The sequence below is a fragment of the Pholis gunnellus genome, assembly GCF_910591455.1.
Source record: "Pholis gunnellus genome assembly, chromosome: 21".
In the NCBI taxonomy this organism is placed as follows: domain Eukaryota; kingdom Metazoa; phylum Chordata; class Actinopteri; order Perciformes; family Pholidae; genus Pholis; species Pholis gunnellus.
The window spans coordinates 9,801,780-9,821,363 of NC_136548.1; the positions used below are offsets into that span (position 1 = coordinate 9,801,780).

Here is a 19,584-nt window from a genome sequence, read left to right on the forward strand (position 1 = left end):
CCTGCACAGAGCGCAATCGCATGCAGGGCTGAGTTCATGTCGGCCGAATTTTGAATAAACATATTTTGCTTCACTACTCGCGTTAGTGCCTCAATTAAAAATGTGTTTATACGTGTCTTTATACCATATATTGGACTACAATATTCGATGCGCGAGGGCATCGTATAAATGACGTTAAATACGCCCCACTGTGTGAGCAAGTTCGGATTGGTCGACGGTCGTTTCCGGTTACAGCGCTCCTTTATTTGAAAAGTGTTCGGTTAACGTGATGCTGTTTTTGGAGCTCCGTCGCCATTGTTAAAAGACGGCTTCTGCAATGTTGCCAAACGTGAAACTTGGATCATAACAATAGCTTTTGAACAAGGAGTTCGTAAATAATATTGGTAAGTACGAACGAAACACTAGCATTACACTCGGTGACGCAGTAACGTTTACGCTCCTCAGCTAGCTAGGTGAGGAACGTAAACGTCACCTAAAGCTAGCTTATTATTAGCCGATTTACAGAGGTAAACAGCGTAAGTCTAAGTCTGCTCCTTGGGTTTGTGCTAATATCTAACATTTGTCCTTTTTGTTTATTAGTTCAAATATGGCTCAGCGTTTGGCGGTGTCCGATGCAGCACACAAGAAGACCTCCAGGGTTCGGGTAGCGGTTCGCCTGCGACCCTATATGGGCACTCAAGATGAGAAGGACGAGGGCCCGTGTGTGAAAGGCCTGGACTCGCAGAACCTGGAAATAATCAACTGGAGAAACGCGACAGAAACAGTCAAATACCAGTCAGTGTCCTCGGCATCTCGGCACCTTAACTGTTCCTCGTGTCTCCTTTATCCTCGTTGATATCTGTCATTATTGTCCAACAGTTTTGACGCGTTTCATGGTGAGCAAACAACACAACAAGAAGTGTTCCTGTCATCAGTGAAGCCCATTCTATCACACGTACTGAATGGACAGAACGCCAGTGTCTTTGCTTATGGACCAACAGGAGCTGGTACGTCGCTGCCACATTGCATTTGTTAAGTTGTACTTTTGTTAAATTAATTCACCAGTCAAAATACTTCAGATTAAGATGTTTTATTAAGCCCTCTTTGTCGCCTTTTGACCTATACTGTTCATGAGGACACAACATGCTCCTAAAGTGAACTCCTTTTTGTATAGGACTTATTCATTTCCAGATTGCACATATTGCTCACTAACGCACCGCGTTCTCCTCCTCAGGTAAGACCCACACCATGATGGGCAGTTCGGATCAGCCGGGTGTGATCCCCCGAGCCGTTCGTGAGGTCTTCAAGCTGGTCAAAGCTAAAGATGACAATGAAGGATGGGCCTACGGCATCAGCATGTCTTATTTGGAAATTTACAATGAAAAGGTATACATGGTTGGCAGTATAGATTCATGCTTTCTGTCCAAGTGAAAGAGGGTATAATGTATAATCTATCTGGTCTTTCTCAGGTGCTGGATCTTCTATCGCCAAGCTCCCAGGATTTACCAATCCGAGAGAACAAGGACAAGAACATCCTGATCCCTGGGCTCACTCACACGACTATCTCCTGCTTCTCAGATTTTGACAAACAGTTTGTCCCTGCCAGCCTCAATCGTACTACAGCCTCTACCAAAATAAACCAGCGCTCCAGCCGCAGCCATGCTATCCTCCTCATCAAGGTTTGATATGTCAACTGATCAACTAAAAGAAAAGACTGTTTCTTCATTTCCAATTATCTTTGAGAATCATTCATTTAACTGATCTGTCCGCGGATATCCAGTGGATTTTTAAACGGCATCTTAAACAGGTCATGGCCTCTGAGCAGTAGGTCAGGATTTGGTAGCTTCCACTAGCAACATCTGGGCTTTCTGGGACTAATCTGGGAGAGAAACAAACTGGTGTCTGCTGTTCTTACCTTAACTTCATCCTTTTTTGGACATTCTAACTTCCTGTGCTGTATTGCTGAAAGTACTATGTGTCACATTTATCAAAAAAAGCCTCTTTTGCTGCCTACCTTTTACCTAATTTAAAGGGACAGTTCACCTCACAATCAAAAATGCTATTTTTTCTTATCTTACCTGTAGTGCTATTTATCAATCTAGATTGTTTTGGTGCTAGTTGCCTAGTTTTGGAGATATCGGCCAAAGAGATGTCTGAATCCTTTCCATTATCAAGGAACTAGATGGCACCAAAAATGCATAAACTCAGTCTGACCTGTGTCCTTACCCCTTTTCAAATCTGAATCTTTTCCGTGATCTAGGTTGTCCGGACCCAGCGTGCCCTGCCCCACAGACAGCAGACGGGGAAGCTGTACTTGATAGACCTGGCTGGGTCTGAGGACAACCGTCGCACTGGCAACCAAGGCATCCGGCTGAAGGAGAGCGGTGCCATCAACCTGTCTCTCTTCACCCTCAACAAGGTCGTGGACTCTCTTAACTCGGGCACTGCCGCCCGCGTGCCGTACAGAGACAGTAAACTGACGCGGCTGCTACAGGACTCTCTGGGTGGCTCGGCACACTCCGTCATGATCACCAACATTGCACCTGAATACAAATTCTATTTCGATACGTTTGGTGCTCTCAACTTTGCCTCCAAATCCAAGCTCATTATGAACAAGCCCTTCACCTGTGAAACTGTGGCAGTGCCTGTGCTGCCAGGTGAGTAAAAGCTGAGTGAGAAACGCACTCGCCAATGTTCTTAATAAATGTATATAATAGGCCGAGAAGAGGAAGCTCTGACGGAACGAGTTCCAAGCCCAATAGGAGGCATCTGTGTCACATCCCAGAGGATGGTGACTAAGAGTACAATCAGTTGTTTGTCATTTTAAAGTGTTTGTTTCTAACTCCTGAAGTCAGCGGATCTTAAATACATTGATGCTGTTCTCCCGTGTGCTTTAGTTCTGGCACAGCAATGCAGCCTTGACTGATGCCGTGCCATCTTCATCTGTATTGCTTTACACTCCAGAGATCCCCCACAAATAGTGTTGCCTGAGTGCACGGAATACCACACTGTTAACTTTCCCTTCTACCTTCATCTCCAGTGAAGCGGGCCAGAGAAGGCCACGAGGCGGGGGGGTCTGGCACCGAGCCACAGAAGAAGAAGCAGAAAGACGAGAGGAAAACTGAACAGGACGGCACCTTGCCGTCTTCCCATTTTCCCAGGTTAAAGAGCACACACTAATCAGACTGACGTTTGACTGTGACACAAACCACATTAAATTCAGTCCACACTACAGCAACTTAAACAAGCCGTAGCCTTAATTCAGTGGCTCCCCTTTTTTTTTAATAGCTTGTGCTGAAAGCACCTCTCTCTGCTGCGCTCCCATTGGCTACAGCTGCTGTGTCTGCTGGGATCTTTTTGGGAGCGATACAAACGCGGCTTCCTTGCCATCTGTTATGTGCATGAATCCGTCTGTGCCTCGGATTTGTCAACCTTTTGACTTCTGAGTGCATTTCAAAGCCTTGGTCCGTACTGCCACCACTCGTGGTCGACCTACTTTTTCTCTTTTCTTGATTTTTGTTTTGTGTCCGTTTCAGTTTGTCAGAATCGTCCGTGATGACCAGACTAATCGCTCTGGAGAAGCTGATGATGAACTGCCAGGACAAAGATAAACATAGCATGCTGAAAGATGTAGCCCAGTCCCGCAAGGAGATCCAGGTGAAAACACATTGCTACAGAACTTGAGTTTATCCTCCTGGTGGTCATGTAACCCTGCATAATATAAGTTCTAGTCATTTAAATCTGCACCTGGTCCAACCTCTGTCTCTGCTGTCTGTAAGTGATTTACCAGATGCTGATGCTGTCAGATCTTTATACTCTTCCTCGTGGATATTTGATAGCCAACCATGCCACTCTTCTTTTTTTTCTTTTTACAGGAGCTCAAAGAGAAGCAGAGGGAGTTTGAGAGCAAGGCCATGCTATTCAGTCGTTTGGATGGAGAAAGGTCCTTCAAGAACAGCACCGCTCCTCTGCAAAGAAAACCCTCAGCTGCCACCAAAGCCACTAAGCAGCAGGCGGTGGTCCAGCCCCTACAGGGTCAGTTAGCAATAGAACTCACCTATGCACAATTCAAGTTGTATGAATTTAGCTGACAGTCAAATAGACGTTTAATTTCATCTAATGGGGAACGCATGCGGAGAATCACCATATTCAGACTATAAACTTATCAGATACTGCTGTCTCTAATTTGCCCCACACTCAGGCAGAGCTATATGGAAATAAACTGATCTTGAAAAAGCTTTTTTCCTGTTGCGTAATCGTCTTCTGTTACCGTTTCCCTAAAGAGTAGTCGCCCACTAATTCCATCATGTTGAATCACTGGAGTTATTGATGAGCTGCAATGCGATACAAGAGCTCAGTCTACAATATAGAAGCCAGAAAATGGATCCAATGACGGCTTTTCAAACCCTCAGCAGTTTTAGGAGTGAGAATCGTGCGTTTGGCTTTGAAAGCCACTGCTAATATTTTCCTTGTAAACAGATTGGGTTCTAATGTGTAGCATTGTGTGAATTCAACATTCATATGTGTGTTGTTTCCTCCCCACCAGTGACCCAGCTCCAGCCTCTTCAGCAGCTGGCCGTGGTCAAAAAACAGTCCGTCTGCGTCAAGAAGAAAGAGAGGAAGATTTCCGACCAGGTTGAGGTCAGCATTCAGGCCTCGGCTGTGATGCACTTAGCTTGACACATCTGCAGCATTGCAAGCATCAGATACAAGCTGACGTGTTGCATTAGGCTCAATTTGTCTCGACTGTTGCTGCAACATCTCACATTCATTAGGTCAAAATGAACCTCCTCCTCTAGGCCACAGTATGATGCATACGTTTTGACCGTGTACATTTTCTACAGTCTAACTTTCCACTGCTTGTGTCTCTTCTGTCTCAGCTTCCAGAGGGTAAAGAGAACATTATTGAGAGTGGTTGGGAGTTCCAGCTCGACACGTCTGTGCTGGAGCACTCCCGACAGAAGATCCTGCAGGTTCTCAACACGGGCGCCCTCAAAGAGCTGAAGGGTCTGCAGCAGATCGGAGATAAGAAGGCGAAGCTCATCCTGGGCTGGAGGGAGATCCACGGTCACTTCATAAAGGTCAGCGGAGAAAATGTCCGGCGCACGTCTGGTTTCAATCACAGCGACGCGTTCTCTTGTTTTTCTCACTTTGCATTTACTTTGATAATTTGCAGTTGGAGGATGTGATGAAAGTTGAGGGTATGACGGTGAAGAGATTTTCCACCTTCATGAAGGTGAGCCAAGTCTTCAGTGAAATATGTTGGGGGGGGGGGCGGTCTGTGCTACCTATTGAAATATATCTATTGTTCCACCTCATTGGTCCGTACTGAAATTTCTCATCAACTATTTGATGGATTCCACGAAAATCTGTATGAATCCTACTCATTTTTTTGCAATACTGACTTTTTCGCTTGAGATTGACATTTGTGATTTTAAGGAACCAGCATTTCAGTGCGTCTATCTTAGCAGAAATAGAGTATAATATTCATATGTTTTCATGTGCGTATAATCACCAGAAACGATTAATCGTTGTTTTTTTTGTTAGCTTGACCCCTTCATAGCGAGAGCTTTTCACGTGTTCGCTTATTAACCTGAAGGCCGCAGTTGAGAAACTGCAGTAATGTGAGCCAAATAGCGCAACCCCCCCCCGCGGTACCGCAGTCTGAAGTGTTGTTGTTACAGTAAGAACGACCTCTGAGCGAGCCGAGCAGCGGTACCGCAGTTGTGCTCTTGGCCGCTCACATTGCCGCAATCTTAAAAAGGGAGGAGTAAGCACTTTTGGTTTGTGACCCAATAACTTCAAAAATAATGGCGTTTTATCAGTCTCAGCTTTACTTACCGGTTTATGCTAAAGATAAGTGAACACCGTAACGACTAAACACCAGCATGGTGTCACTGTGAGCACGTTAGCGTCAAGCTCCACAGCCGCTAGCTAGCATGGCTGACACACTAATACATTGGAGGTGATGACCAGTATTTGCGCATTGTGCAGCTTTTAGTGATGATCTTGCTATTTCTCGGTACTAATATTCACTCTCTTTTTTTCCCCCTGCAGGCAAACATCCTGAGCTCAATGGGAAAGTGATTTTCTTCTTCTCTTTTAAAGTGTTTTACAATTTTTTTTATTATTGTACCTTTTTTTTTTTTTTTTTTTTTTTGTTAAATGTATATCAATTCTATCTCGGGAGCTCTTGACATGTAGGCTACGCTTCAAGATGTTTTTGTAGTTACTACTGTGCTCCAGCTGGTGGCGCACTGCTGCTTTTTAATAAATATCTCACGTGTCATTGAATGTTTTGAGTGTTTTATTTCATCACAATAAAGAAATCTGATGGTCACTTTCACATTACCTAATGTACCCTTATTGCCTCTTAAATCAATCGCCCTATTTGATTAGCCCAATTGGGTTTAAAAACTCCAATTGGGCTGATTTTTGAACTTTTGTCCTCTGCGAAGAAGAGACGCGAGGACACGTTTTTTAATCACAGTCTGATGTGACGCAGCATCAGTGGATGCATGTTAAATGTGAAAAGCAGTTTTCTTGGGTGAGGAGAGGATGCCATAATCCAGCCTCCTCCTCCTCTATTTCACTTTTCCTTTCTCTCTCACACACACACACACACACACACACACACACACACACACACACACACACACACACACACACACACACACACACACACACACACACACACACACACACACACACACACACACACCCCTCCTCCTCTGACTTCAGCCTGCCGTCCAGGATACTCTCCATCCATCCCAGCACACTGCTCCGGAACGAGGCGCTACACCTCCGCTTCTTCAGCTTTCACATCCAATAAAGGAAATTGTGGGATTTTTTTTCCTCAAGAAGCGCACGTACAGGAGCTGTTTGGTCGTGTCTGGTGTTTTATTTGGTTTCTTTTGCACCTGAGAAGGATGTCAAGACTAGGCACGCTCCGGCTGCGTTGAGACAGGCGCTGGAATAAACAGGTCAGTTTGATTTATATTAAGCCACCGTGTGTGTGTGTGTGTCCCTGGGTGTTGGTCTGAAATGCTAAATACCTATTCAGTCATTGTTTGATATCAATGAAAGAATCCAATGCAGGCTGTATGTTTTCTTTCTGCTTATCACTGCAATTCAGCAGCTCACAACCACTGAATTTAAATGACGAGCAGCAAGCTAATTAATCCCCCCCCCCCCCCCCCCCCCCCCCCCGCACACACACACACGCACACTCCTCTCTCCGAGTATATTTCGCCTTTGTCCTTATGCTTATTTTATGCACTGTACTGTGCCCAACAACCAGCCATCATGTAGACTATGCCTGTTGGCGCTTGTGTACACACGTTGAAATAATGGTATTTACACACCTGCACGGAGATGGCTGCTACTATCGTTTCAGAGGAACCTGCTCTCCATCTGCCATGCCTTTGTGCTCCCCGTGTCATTGTGACCCGGTTGCATGGTCTGCTGTTTTAAAGAGGCCTGACTTGCAGTGAGACGTGTGTTTTCATCTGTTTACCTGGAATCTATTTATTTAAAATTCAACGTGACATAAGGGGCGATCTTCAATAAGGATCAATGTGATGTGGATTAAGAGGTTTGTGGTGTTATTGAGCCTGGGCTCCGACTCTAAATCGGCTGAAGCAGAATGTATTTACTGTATATTAGAGTGAGAAGGATGTTTACTATTTCACAAAGCCTGAGCCCAGCATTATTTTCTTTGGACCTCCCCTTGAATTGGAAAAGGAAATGCAACACATCTCTAAATAACGAGACATTTGGTACAACTCATTTCGCCATCAATAACAAAGAATTTCCGATGTTCTATCGGCCAATTTTAATTTTAATCTCAAAAGATAGCATTCTCTACTGATTTAGCATTACACTGATCCGATATCATCTATTTTTTTTATTTCACACCGTCTTCTTCCTTGTCACAACCCGGCGCCTACATTACCCACAATGCTATTAAATGACCTTAGCAGTTCGGTCGGAGACTCCTTTAGCCGCTCGTGCAGATTTAGCGCAGCTCCCTCTGAATCCACAAAAAGCTTTAGCCACATGTTTTGATACGATAGTATTCCCCAAGAGCTGTAAACAGATTTTGATGAGTTTCCTTTTAATGGAATAATATTTTGTCATTATCACATTAGCAATGGCCACAATTATGGAAAACGCAACAAAATGATGTGCCCTGTTCACTGAATATTCAAGACATTGTTTAATCATGAACCAAGAGCTGTGATGGTCAGAACAATAACACGCTTTGTAGAAATATTAATTTAGATTAGTAATGACAAAGATTCAGGTCTAGTTTGATTCTCTAAACATAATTATCTTATTAACTTAGTTGATTTTGAAGAAGAAAATGAACCCTGATGCAGAGGCACGAGTGTTGTCCTCGTATTGCAAAACACACAGTAATATTCTGTGTCGCATACAATATTAATCATTTAAGTATTTCATCTTTTTATATGTTTAGAATTAAATCAAATCTAACTTTGGGTTGAGAAACAGTTAATTAAACACTGCTATTCCCGAAAGGTTAGAGCCCTTTCTTCAGCATAAAGAAAAGATACATCTTTCCCTTCTCCCCTTCCAAACCCTCTTTCCCACCACAATCATTTTTGTACAGTCCCTAAACCCATTGGAGGAAGCTTCTCCTGTTCATAAATATGCTTAAAACCATTTTTTTCTGGCCCCCAGGTGAACTACAGGCAGCACTCACAGGACTGGACCACAAACAAAGGCTTCGTTTTCCGCTGTCAGCATGGCTGTGAACACGATGCCATCTCCCACCATTTGGTCAGGGGAGGAACAACCATCGCTGCTGGACCAGGAGGACTCTCTGTCGAGCCAAGTCGCCATCACTGTGCCGTGCCTACCAGTCGGAGGTGAACCGCTCATCCACAGCAACAGCAGCAGCCCGGTCAGCACACGGCTTCCCCACAGCAAATCCAAAGACGAGCTGGTGATAGTCATCAACGAGAAGCTGAAGAACAGTAAGTGACTGCGTTTGACCTCCTGTTAGGGCAGCGGGGTGGGTGGAGGAGGGGTGGTCTCATACAGCTTAGTCAGCTCACCCAGGGGAAAGTCAAGTTCAAGTGCATGAAAGAGCTCCTGGTGGAGCACACACACATATTCACCTCCTCCAATGTTTTAAACATTTGCCCGTCCTTTTCGTCCCCCCCATGTGTAGGTAATGGGATCCACCCAGCGTCCGCAGACAGCACCTCTCCGGTCATCTGCTCTCCTCCCAGAAGACAGCACTCCATCTCTTACCCCCATCACAACAAGACCAGGAAGGGGAGCAGGGCGAGCTCCATCGGCTACACCGCCTTCTCGCCCAGGCCGTCGATCTCTCGCCACTCCAGCATCGCCACCACCCCGCCCTTGGACCGGACCAAAGTCAAAGACTACCTCCTCCTCTCTGTGCTGGCCTGCTTCTGCCCCGTCTGGCCCATCAACATTGTGGGATTTGTCTACTCCATCATGGTGAGAGAAGGATCTTTTGTCTTTGTTTTTTTGTTTTTTACTCTTAATAGGCACCTGTATCAAACCACAGCTAACAGATGGTTCAACCTTCTCCTTCAGGCCAGGAATAGTCTCGAGCAGGGAAACCTGGACGGCGCCGTGCGTCTGGGACGCGTGGCCAAGATGCTCTCCATAGTGTCACTAGTGGGAGGGACGGTCATTATCATCGCCTGCATTGTCAACCTGGCTAGTGAGTGTCCCAGATCTGACCTTTAAACCTTAACCTTACCTTTTTACCCCCTGCGTGCAGTGATTTGTCCCCCTTGTATCCGTAGCAATAGCCCGGCTACCACTGATCCTCCTGGCCCAAACACCTGCCCCTTTCCCCCTGTATCCCATCACAGTATAACATTTAGCTCTTTTTGCACAATCTGACTGCAATCACTGACATTATCACGCACTATACAATATTTATACACTGTGGCACTTTAGGCACTGCGTCAACTCTTCACAAAGATCGAAGTATTTTTGGTCAAATCTACATTTCCTGCCATGTTTTGATTCTTTGCACGGGCGGCCTCCAGCTGTAGTCAACAGCATGCCTCAGATTGCTGCGTGTTTATCCGTAGAAGGACCCGTGTAGTTTCGCTTTCTGTCGTATGCCTTGTCCTGTTTGCTTGTACTAAATGTGAAGTCCTGCTGTCCCTGGACCATATGCGTCCGTATATATGATGTCTGTCAGTGTGTGAGTTGTTGACATGCTCACAAGACAAATGTACATTTATTGTACCAAATAAAAAGATTCTGATAACAGATCAGTGATTATGACTTATTAGAGATTTGTAAAGAAAGGGCCTAGTATTTGTCTTTTGCAGTACTGTGTGTTTAAATATATATACATGAAGGGCCAGTCAGTTAAATGATTATTTGCCTTTTCCCTTCAGTTCAAGCAGATACTTATCTGTACTGCCTGTTGGGTCTCATTAAGCCAAGAGATGTCCTAATTAACTTAATGGCTGGAAGAGCAATTGTACACACCACTTTAAGGGTTCTGGGAACAACTCATGTGTTTCTCATTACATAACTTGTCCTCTGTGGTCTGTGAAAGTTTATACATCCATATCAAGTTGCAGAATCTTTAGCTCTTCAACTAACACGCTTCCTTTTCTTTTTTTAGTAAATGTGAAAACCTGAGTTTCATCCCGGGATGAAACTGGATAAGGCAACTGACCGTCTGGCCCGCACCTGCACCACCGTCTTTACCACCTAGTCATTACCTGGATGTGTGACAAATATGCACCCGATATACAGTGCTTACTTGTATTTCTGTAATCTATATAAATCCCTTTTTGCTAATGGAAGAAAAAATAAAATATGCAAATGCTGCCCTGCGTCAGGAGGAGGGAGGGGGTTGTCTGTTAGATGGAGATGAGAGTAGACAGTTTAATCAGCCCCTTCGTATTCTGGTCAACACATTCAGAACGATTCTCGAGAAACACTTCACTTCCCATCATCACCCGCAGAACGGACTCAGACGAGGTGGACTGGAGACTGGGGAGACCAGTGGAGGGGGCCATAGAACGTGAAACGGGAAGGATTGCCTCCCATCTACAGCGTCACATGAAACAAAATGTCTGCCCTCGTCCATCCTTTACTGCAGCCAACGACAGGACACATCAGAGCTTCAACCTTGCCGGTAAATCCCCTCGGATACATGAAGAGGCTCTGAGATTTGTGGTTGCACTGGAATCACAGAGCAGAAACTCACCCAATTCCCTCGCAGAGAAGAAACACTTTGAATCGCGGTATGTCCTCTTGTGTCGGACTCTTCTCCGTGCTTCTCCTGCCCATACATCTTGTGTTTGAGAGTGAGTATGGGTGGCAAAAGAGGATGAAAAAGAGGCTTTTCAAGGACTAGCTACGGGTGCTGAACTGAAAGGGATTATGGAAAGTCTCCCACAGAAGGCCCAGTCATCACTGCAAGGAAAATGAGTGCCAAAAAAAGGGAAAGTTCCTTGCTTTGTAGAGACCCAAATGATCACAGAAATGTTGTAGAGAAGAAATGTGTTTTCTGCTCTGCTGCGACTTTACTGTATATCTGCTGACACCACTGACCACTGTGAGCCGGGGAGGGGTACATGTTCTCACACACACACACACACACACTGTAGCAAGACATTCGTTTTACAGTGAAACTAATTATGCTACATCTATAATCTTTTGATAATGTTTGTAAGAGATCGTTTTGAAACAGAACTTCATAATGTGACGCTCTTGAAGTGCTGTGCCGCAGTTGACAGATGATGGTAGCATTGTATATGCACACGGGGATCAATATTTGGTTAACAAATTAAATAGCTTGTGATTGCAGTCAAAGTCGGTGTCTGTGGCCTCAGTCTGCATCCACAGGTAGCCTGTACTTATAAACCAGACATATTATGGTCTTTTTGTCCCTTGAAAAAAAATCCCGTAAACAGCAATGAACACCTTAATTATGCCCATTTTGTTTTCACACACAGTGGGATGCTGTTTTTTTGAATTTGTAAAACACTGGTTCAAACACGGTTTTTTATGTGTGAGATATGAACAGCACTATGCTGAGAACTACTTTTACAATCTAATTAATTATCATTGTTATTATTATGATTATATATTTCCTATGTATTCTTAACTAACCTCTAATCTTAATCTACCTGTGATTCTCACTGTGATCTGAAACAACTGGGTTTCATCTAGAATGGATGAAACTCTCCTTGTTTATTATACCTTGGATTTTGAATCATGTACAGAAACTAGAGCTCACACCTGCAGGCAATTTTCTGTTATGATTAAATATGACAGCTTGTCCTCGGTTAGCCCTTAATATGTACATTTAATTGTAATCGACAGTTAGTCCAGATATAAATCTCAATATTGTGAACATTCTGTAGTTGATATGAGTTAGCTTTAAGTAGTTATGGTCTAACACAGGCACAGAAACTGACATTGTGTTACCACCAGGCTTCTATAATCTTTGTGGTTATTGGCATGTTATGGATTTTTATTCATGTTTGACAATAGAAAATGAAAATTACAAAGATTAACTGGCATTTGGAATATTATACTTCTGCAGCACATTCCTAATAAAGACAAAATGCATGTAACGTGTTTTCACTGTGTTTTGCAGAGATAAGGAGCAGCAGGGGAGATTAAAGAGATTTTGTTTTTGTGGGGGGGAAATAAGTGTCAGAAGTGAGCAATATCCAGAGAGCTTAGCCACTGAGAAGAGATTGCAGTTCAGCAGATGAGCCGGGGAAGTATTAATGTAGTTCTCCGTACTGTTATAGTGTGTAAGCTGACGGGATTGAAAGTGTATACTGTTGTCAGGCAGCAGGAAGAGCAAAAGCCTGAAGGGAGACGCCCTGAGCGCCGAGGAAATACACGAGAGCTAAAGTCTCAGATGACTTCAACAAAATCAAAGCAAAAATAAAGACATACCTCATTATTTTCTTCAAGGTTTTTTAAACCCTTAACGCCATTACTATTGGCTGCTTACACTGACTATTTCATTTATGAGCATTCATAACAAGAGCAGTGAATGGACAATGTTTTGGGGATTATCAAAAAGAAGAAGTAGGTTTACTGTTTTTATCGTTAGTTATAGATTTTTAGACCCAAACTAAAAGTGGTTAACATTTAACAGCGCTGCACCACAATGGCCAACTGATACATTAACAACATCATACCTTTTATTTTAACTAGCATTGCAAGAATTAGTCAAGACAGGAAAAGCAACTGTTTTGATAATTGATTAATCGTTTCAAAAGTCATTTTTAAAGGAGCGTGATGAAGAGTCTACAGTCATGTCAGCCACTCAGTGACGATGGACTTAGACACAGCAGTGCTTTGAGTTAAATGCTAACGTCGTTTTAGTCAGGAGTTAGCATGCTAACATGTGCTAATTAGCACTAAACAGAAAGTTCCTAGAGGGCGCTGTTAAAAAAAGCTGTTACTGAAACTTTCAGAGTTGGGGTCAGAGGTCAACTCCAGGTGTTCATTTCAGGAGGTGAGTGTTTTTAATGCCAAAATGTAAATATCCAGCTATTCTGTGTTCCTCCTTGAGGCTTTTACACGATGGGTTGATAATAAAACAATCAATATCATTAACAAGTATGAAGGGAGAGCTATAGTTGGGATAGATTGTTTTCTTAGATAGACTTCAACATGAGGTTGTTAGCTCAGTTGCTAACATGAAATCCCAGTTGGGGATGCTGTTCACATTCTCTTCTGGGTTGATTGCCACATGTGACTGATAGTGAGTGACTGACATGAGGATGTTTAAAAAAGTGCTGGCTAACAAGTGGCTAAATGAGAGTAAAATACGTCAGTCTTAACCGCCTCGTTGTGTATACTCTTGTTCATGTGACCCGTGGTGTAGTTCCTTTAAAGCCTGAACATAATATACCATCAGCGTTTACTTTTGACGCTTCAAACATCATAAAAGTGGTGTTCATTTCTGAAGATTATCTTGCTGAACAAATCGTGTAAGAGCTTTTCCTGGTCTTACAAGATGTGAGCAGTAAAGTACAGCCATGTTTAAATATGTTGTATGGAAATGATAATGGGCTTGATAAAGAGATGCATAGCTCCCAGTGAAGTGAGTGCTCTGTTGTAATAACGAACATTAAAAAAATACTGAACATGCAAAATATACATGACTATATTCAGTGTATAAATTAGTTTGTGTCACATTTTTCGTAAAGCAACGTTTCCTTTGCTCACAGAGATAAAAAAAAAAAACTACATTTGCAGAAATATGACAGCCCTCACAAAGTCTGACAACAGCACATTTCCTCACGCCAATGTTAACGTTCTGACAACCAAAGATATTTTTCTTCGTGCTCAGCTAATTTAATAGGTATACTGTGCTGTGTGGCTCGGAAGAGGATCAGCATACCAGACAGAGTCACATCCAGATGCAGTAAGTGGGTCAGGGATTATCCAGCTGGGTCACATAAACACTGAGGCTGTGAGTCAGCTTGGCAGCGTTTGGATGCATCATGATCATCCCGTCAGTCAGATAATGAGATACACTGACCTGTGGCCGTGCTGTTCTGTGACTGCCTGCTTAGTCTGCGAACCGAACTGGCGCCGTTCTAAAATCATTACGAGTGTGAATTATCGCTTCAATGGATTGTTGTGGATTTTCTATTTAGAGAGAGGGGAAGTGAAAACAGTGTTTAAAGGCTCCCTTTGAAAGGGATCCAGTGACAGCTGTCTGTTACTGTCAACACAGAGAATTATCAGCTCAGTCATGAGTGTGCGGCTAATGACATTAATGAGCTGGCAGGGCTCACTAATAATCCTGGAATGGATTGAAGCCGTAATCAATATCATTTGTTACATCTGTGCTTTTACCGCTAAGACAAGTACAAATGTCCTGGAAAAAAAAGTCAACTGTGGACTAAAAGGTCTTTTCCACAGCAGCCATTTTGACTTGTTACAGTAGGGAAATCACAGGTGTCACTAACGTTAACAAGGCTCTGATCCATTCATAAAACATATTTTGAATGCCGTGTTTTGAACGGCTGGTATGAATGCAGTGTTTCCAAATGAAGTTTGTCTCCTAAATTACTTCAAGATGAAGTTATGTACACCAGAAATGCTGTTTTTCCAACTTAAAATTGAGGTAATTGGCCATTCTGCACAGATAATTGCAACACAAATTCCACATTAATAAGCATGTGAAGAAGGGGGGGGGGGGTGTCCGGATATCTAGGGAATTCATCGAAATCTATGAACTGTGTTATAAGTGAGTATATCTACATGAAGCTTAATTGAAATGCGATGCGAGCTTCAGGCTCATATTTGGCCCATTTTTTTTACTGCACATCTGCTAGCTTCAACCTTTCATCACATTCCTGGCTAGGTGGCAGTAATGTGCTCGTTATCGGCTCTTTAGTGTCACGAAAACCACTTATCATCACAGAGTGGATTCAGAGCTCTGTGGTGAAATATCACTATAATATTTATATCAAGGATCTTAGTTTGTCTCCATTCTGTGGTGTCTTCATTCCACTTGTATCCTCAGCAGCAGCCTTTTTAGTATACTGAATTGTTTTTTGTCAGTTTTCTTGTTATGAAATGACCATGCAGAGATTCTTCAGCTGGAGCGAATAATTGCAGTTTTAATAGTTACTCGATAACATTGGCTGAAACAACTCTAATACATCTTTTATCAGACAGATGTTTGGTGTTGAAGTACACTATTGTGTGACATAATGTGCTGCTAGCTCTCGTTGTTATCCATTATGTGTTTTCCCATTCAGCAGTAATGCTGGGTGCTCGTGCCTGCAGAGAGGACACGGCTTTGTTTCTAAATAAATGTTTGTGGCTTCACAGAAATCTGCCTAAACCGCTGGATTTTAGGTTAATCCTCCCTGATTGAAAATAGCTGCTGTTATTTAACAGTTCATCTGTCTGCATCACTAAAAAGTGAGTTTTTCTGGGTATTGCTTTGTACAGCGAAGTCTACTTTAAGATGTTACGTGCAACTTCTGTTCATCTTTGAAATGTAATCAATCACCTTTTCTGACTAGGTGGCCATATCTCGTTATGTTTCAGATGCAATTCAAAAAGGTTGAAAATCGAGTGTTTGCTCTTCTCAAGTTTTTAACAGTAATCTCAGTTTAGATCATTGAGCAAAATCTGCAGCCCAGTCCGCCTCCCTGCAGCGTTCTAAAATATAAAAGATTAGATCTATTTTATCTGCAGAGACGCGTTCTTGTTTTTATTACAAATGGACCTGGACTATTGCAATGTTCTTTATCTGTGTTTGCTCAAACTCTTTCAAAATTGCTTCTTAAAAACCATCGATTTCTCACAAGTTTCAGCAAGAGAGTATGAGTGGAACTCCAGTTTTAGCATTTCTACACTTGTTACCTGTAGAGTTTAAGATTTAAATGATCACTTTTAAGCCGTGCATGTAGGTTTAGCTTCTGAATATCTCCATAGGGTTGTTCTTAATAAATGATTTACAACCTTGACCCTGTAACAACCTGTCGGATCAGAGACAGCTCTTAAGCTTTTCTTGTCAATGAATTTTCAGATTTGATAAAAGGTTATTAGTTTTGTATGAGTGCTGTCATCAACATTAAGACTGCAGAGGACAGACGTCTCTGGTGTCTGTCAGTCAGGGCGAGGAACAAACCGTGACTAAGAAGAACAGGAGTAGCCGTCTCTGATTTCCCTCTCAGGATACACAAGAAAATGCACAATAATCATAAACCGCACCGCTGTAAAGAGCTTTGTGGTTTTCCTTCTTCTATTTAAAGTCTAGACCAAGCCTCTTTCTCAATGTCCATAAGTCTGCTTCTGCCTCAGACACTCGCAGCATCGTTCAACATACTCCGGGCTTTGTGTTTGTCAAAATAACCCCAATGTCCTGACCTCAGACTTCCTGTCGAACGGAACAAGTAAAAGGTTCAATAAATGGTGCAAAGAGCATCAGAATGTTACAGGATGGTGATAAAAAAAAGGAATAAACATTAGTAGTGTTTCATGTTTGTTTCTTTAAATTAATAAATATAGTAGTAAATGGATGGATAGCAACGGAGTTCCTTTGATATGAAATATAAAGGAAAATATGTTTTATAATTTTAATGATTCCTCAGCCGTCCAGTCAGGACCGATAGCCGATTGGTTGCGAGATAGGCATTTGACCAGTAGTATAGTCTAGTTTTTTTGGTATTTTCTTGTATATTTTGGACATAAAACTGGGGGATTACAAACTGCATTGATTTAGATAGATGTTTTTCCAAAGTCAAATTTGATGCTGTAAATTCGGAGGCATTTACATTTCTATCTATTTAAAAGGATCCCTATTAGCTAATGTTTCTGAGGGTACATCATATTCATCCTTTACATACTTTATACAACATTTGTGTCACGCTAAGTTGAACTAATGCTTATCTTTTACTGTGTTATATTAAGAGGCAGTACTTCAAATCTTCTCAACATTCATTCCTTGTACATTCACTTACATCATCACTAATTAATTAGTCTATGAATTAGCCTCCAGGGCCATCACCAGGGAATAAGAACAAAACATTATACATGACAAACCCTGAGCCATCGATCAGCTGCTTCAGTAATGCATTCTTAAATGGTATTTGAATTTACTTTAGGGATTGATGTACGTAAAGGGGGCAATTATTCCAATGATTAGAGCCACGATGACTGGCTTTTTGTAAGCATAATATTATGGATGAGGTAACGCTGTTCAAGTGAAATGTGAAAGTTAGAACATTAGGGAATTTGACTGGTGGAACACATGCTATGACATTGTTGAGACATGCCTTTTCTTTACTGGTAATCATGAGATTTTACGACGCACGCTCTCTGTGTTTTGTTCTTATGTAGTTTACTCAGTACCCTTTTTGATGAAGACCAGGCAGGTGAGTAAAAGCCCAGGCGGCTTAAACTGAAAGATTGAACTACTCGCCCTAGAATGTGTGCTGGAGGACAAGGAAGACATTTTGTTGTCCACCCGTTGTAGGTTCACCCTTCAAGTACAGACGCAGTGTGGGCAGATGATCAGAATAAGGGATTTAGTTTTTGAGATGTTCAGGACGGATGTTTTCAAAGAACAAGTTTAACTCTGAAGAAGCAACTTTGTCTAGTTGAAGCCTTAACTAAGTTTATTTTAATCTGACCCATCATAAACATAACAGAGTCACACATTTGGTGTTTCCTTTCGAGTGTCAAGTTTGAAACCAACGCTGATGCTTTTTCCTCTGGTGTGTGTCTCGATCACTTCTGCACACATTAGTCAGAGAAGAGGCTGCAGCTGCAGATCTTAAAGGGTAGGTGGCAGTATTGGCTAGTATTATTAGAGTTATTATCCAATAACTCTAATAATGCGCCGGTGAGCTGCACATAAAACATTAGAGATTCGAAGAGGCCACTTTGGAGCAAATATAATAGAAATTCAGAGATGCACACCGTATATCAATATGAACGTTTTATGAAAAAAACCAAACAATCATGCACACGTTCAGTTCCAAAAGACAAACACCCAAAGCAAGTGAAACACAATATATATATATATTATTTACATATGAACACCACTGGTAATTTCAGCATGCCTCTTTAACCACATGAGGCTGAGATAAAACCTGCAGCTTAGTCAATGCGATCCACAGTAAAGCAGCAGCCATGGAGAGTTATCAGACAACACTGTGCTCGATACACCATTCATAATTGTAATTTAGATATCAAACAAAGGCTGATGATTTCATTCACGGTGTGTCAGAGTGGGGACCATGCACAGCTCTCCGTAGACCAATCTGCTCTGCTCTGAAACTTTTCTGTTAATTACATCACTCTTCTCCTCCTACACCCAAACGGGGATTGCGAAGCAAAATTAGGTCAACATCAGCGTGTCACCAACAAGAGACTGACACATTAAACAACATAAAAACAAAAGCTGGTACCCTTGAATTAAATAAAAAATCTTCCTCAGTTAATCAGAGCAGTACACCTCAGGAGAATTGGGAACAACACAATGATGAACGTCCTGCAGCAGAGCCTGGCACATATTTGCTCCATCAACACCAAACATGCAAGTAACTGACACGAGCCATCAACATGGAAGAACCAATAGTCCCTCTTGTTTTCTGCAGGCAATCCCATGTCAATCAGATCAATAGATACAAAATGTCCGACAGTATTAAGACCACTTGGAGGTCTTCGGAAGCATTAGGCAAAACATTATTGCAAGGGAGAGGTATGTGTGCTGTGAGATGGACGGTTCATAATGGATTGAGTTTTAATGTCAGCAACAACAACAAATTATCGGCCCGTAAAAACAGGAAGTACACCTGACTTGAATTCAGATTTCTCCCTCATTAAATGTTCTTGCACGATTTCAATTTTTCTTGTAAATTGAGACCAGTTTGGAGCAGCGCAGAGAGGCATTTAGATTGACATTGAATCCACGAAAAGGGACGTGGATCCCTGTGAATATGAATATGATTATGAGAATTATCATGCTTCGCGGTGAGGACTGTTTCCGAGATTTGCATTGGGTCTATTTAGATCCAAGATTATAGTATTGATCTCTGAGCGTGACCCCCCTTTGGGTATGTTGTTATG

At 42.4% G+C, this 19,584-nt stretch overlaps 2 protein-coding genes across 2 annotated transcripts; both read left to right on the forward strand.

The window, feature by feature from the left end:
* The first annotated feature begins 264 nt into the window (after positions 1-264).
* kif22 (kinesin family member 22) lies at positions 265-6,259 on the forward strand. The gene is made up of 13 exons (XM_079182694.1): positions 265-383; positions 580-774; positions 859-986; positions 1,214-1,365; positions 1,449-1,658; positions 2,240-2,636; positions 3,020-3,140; positions 3,516-3,636; positions 3,855-4,014; positions 4,526-4,620; positions 4,860-5,060; positions 5,156-5,215; positions 6,037-6,259. Exons 2-13 carry the CDS (start codon positions 587-589, stop codon positions 6,064-6,066), a joined length of 1,863 nt encoding a protein of 620 aa, XP_079038820.1. The 5' UTR covers positions 265-383; positions 580-586; the 3' UTR covers positions 6,067-6,259.
* A 2,487-nt stretch (positions 6,260-8,746) lies between these two features.
* Positions 8,747-10,752, forward strand: prrt2 (proline-rich transmembrane protein 2; the record flags this gene model as incomplete). Its single annotated transcript, XM_079182899.1, has 4 exons — positions 8,747-8,978; positions 9,176-9,471; positions 9,571-9,700; positions 10,628-10,752. The coding sequence occupies 4 exons, from the start codon at positions 8,747-8,749 to the stop codon at positions 10,642-10,644; spliced, it is 675 nt and encodes a 224-aa protein (XP_079039025.1). The 3' UTR covers positions 10,645-10,752.
* Positions 10,753-19,584: the final 8,832 nt, after the last annotated feature.

Excerpts from the sequence above, each read along its gene's own strand:
- kif22 (XM_079182694.1), top strand. The coding sequence starts at position 587 with ATGGCTCAGCGTTTGGCGGTGTCCGATGCAGCACACAAGAAGACCTCC. Across the intron at positions 775-858 it reads ACAGAAACAGTCAAATACCA|TTTTGACGCGTTTCATGGTG; the intron begins GTCAGTGTCCTC and ends ATTGTCCAACAG. Across the intron at positions 4,621-4,859 it reads AGATTTCCGACCAGGTTGAG|CTTCCAGAGGGTAAAGAGAA; the intron begins GTCAGCATTCAG and ends CTTCTGTCTCAG.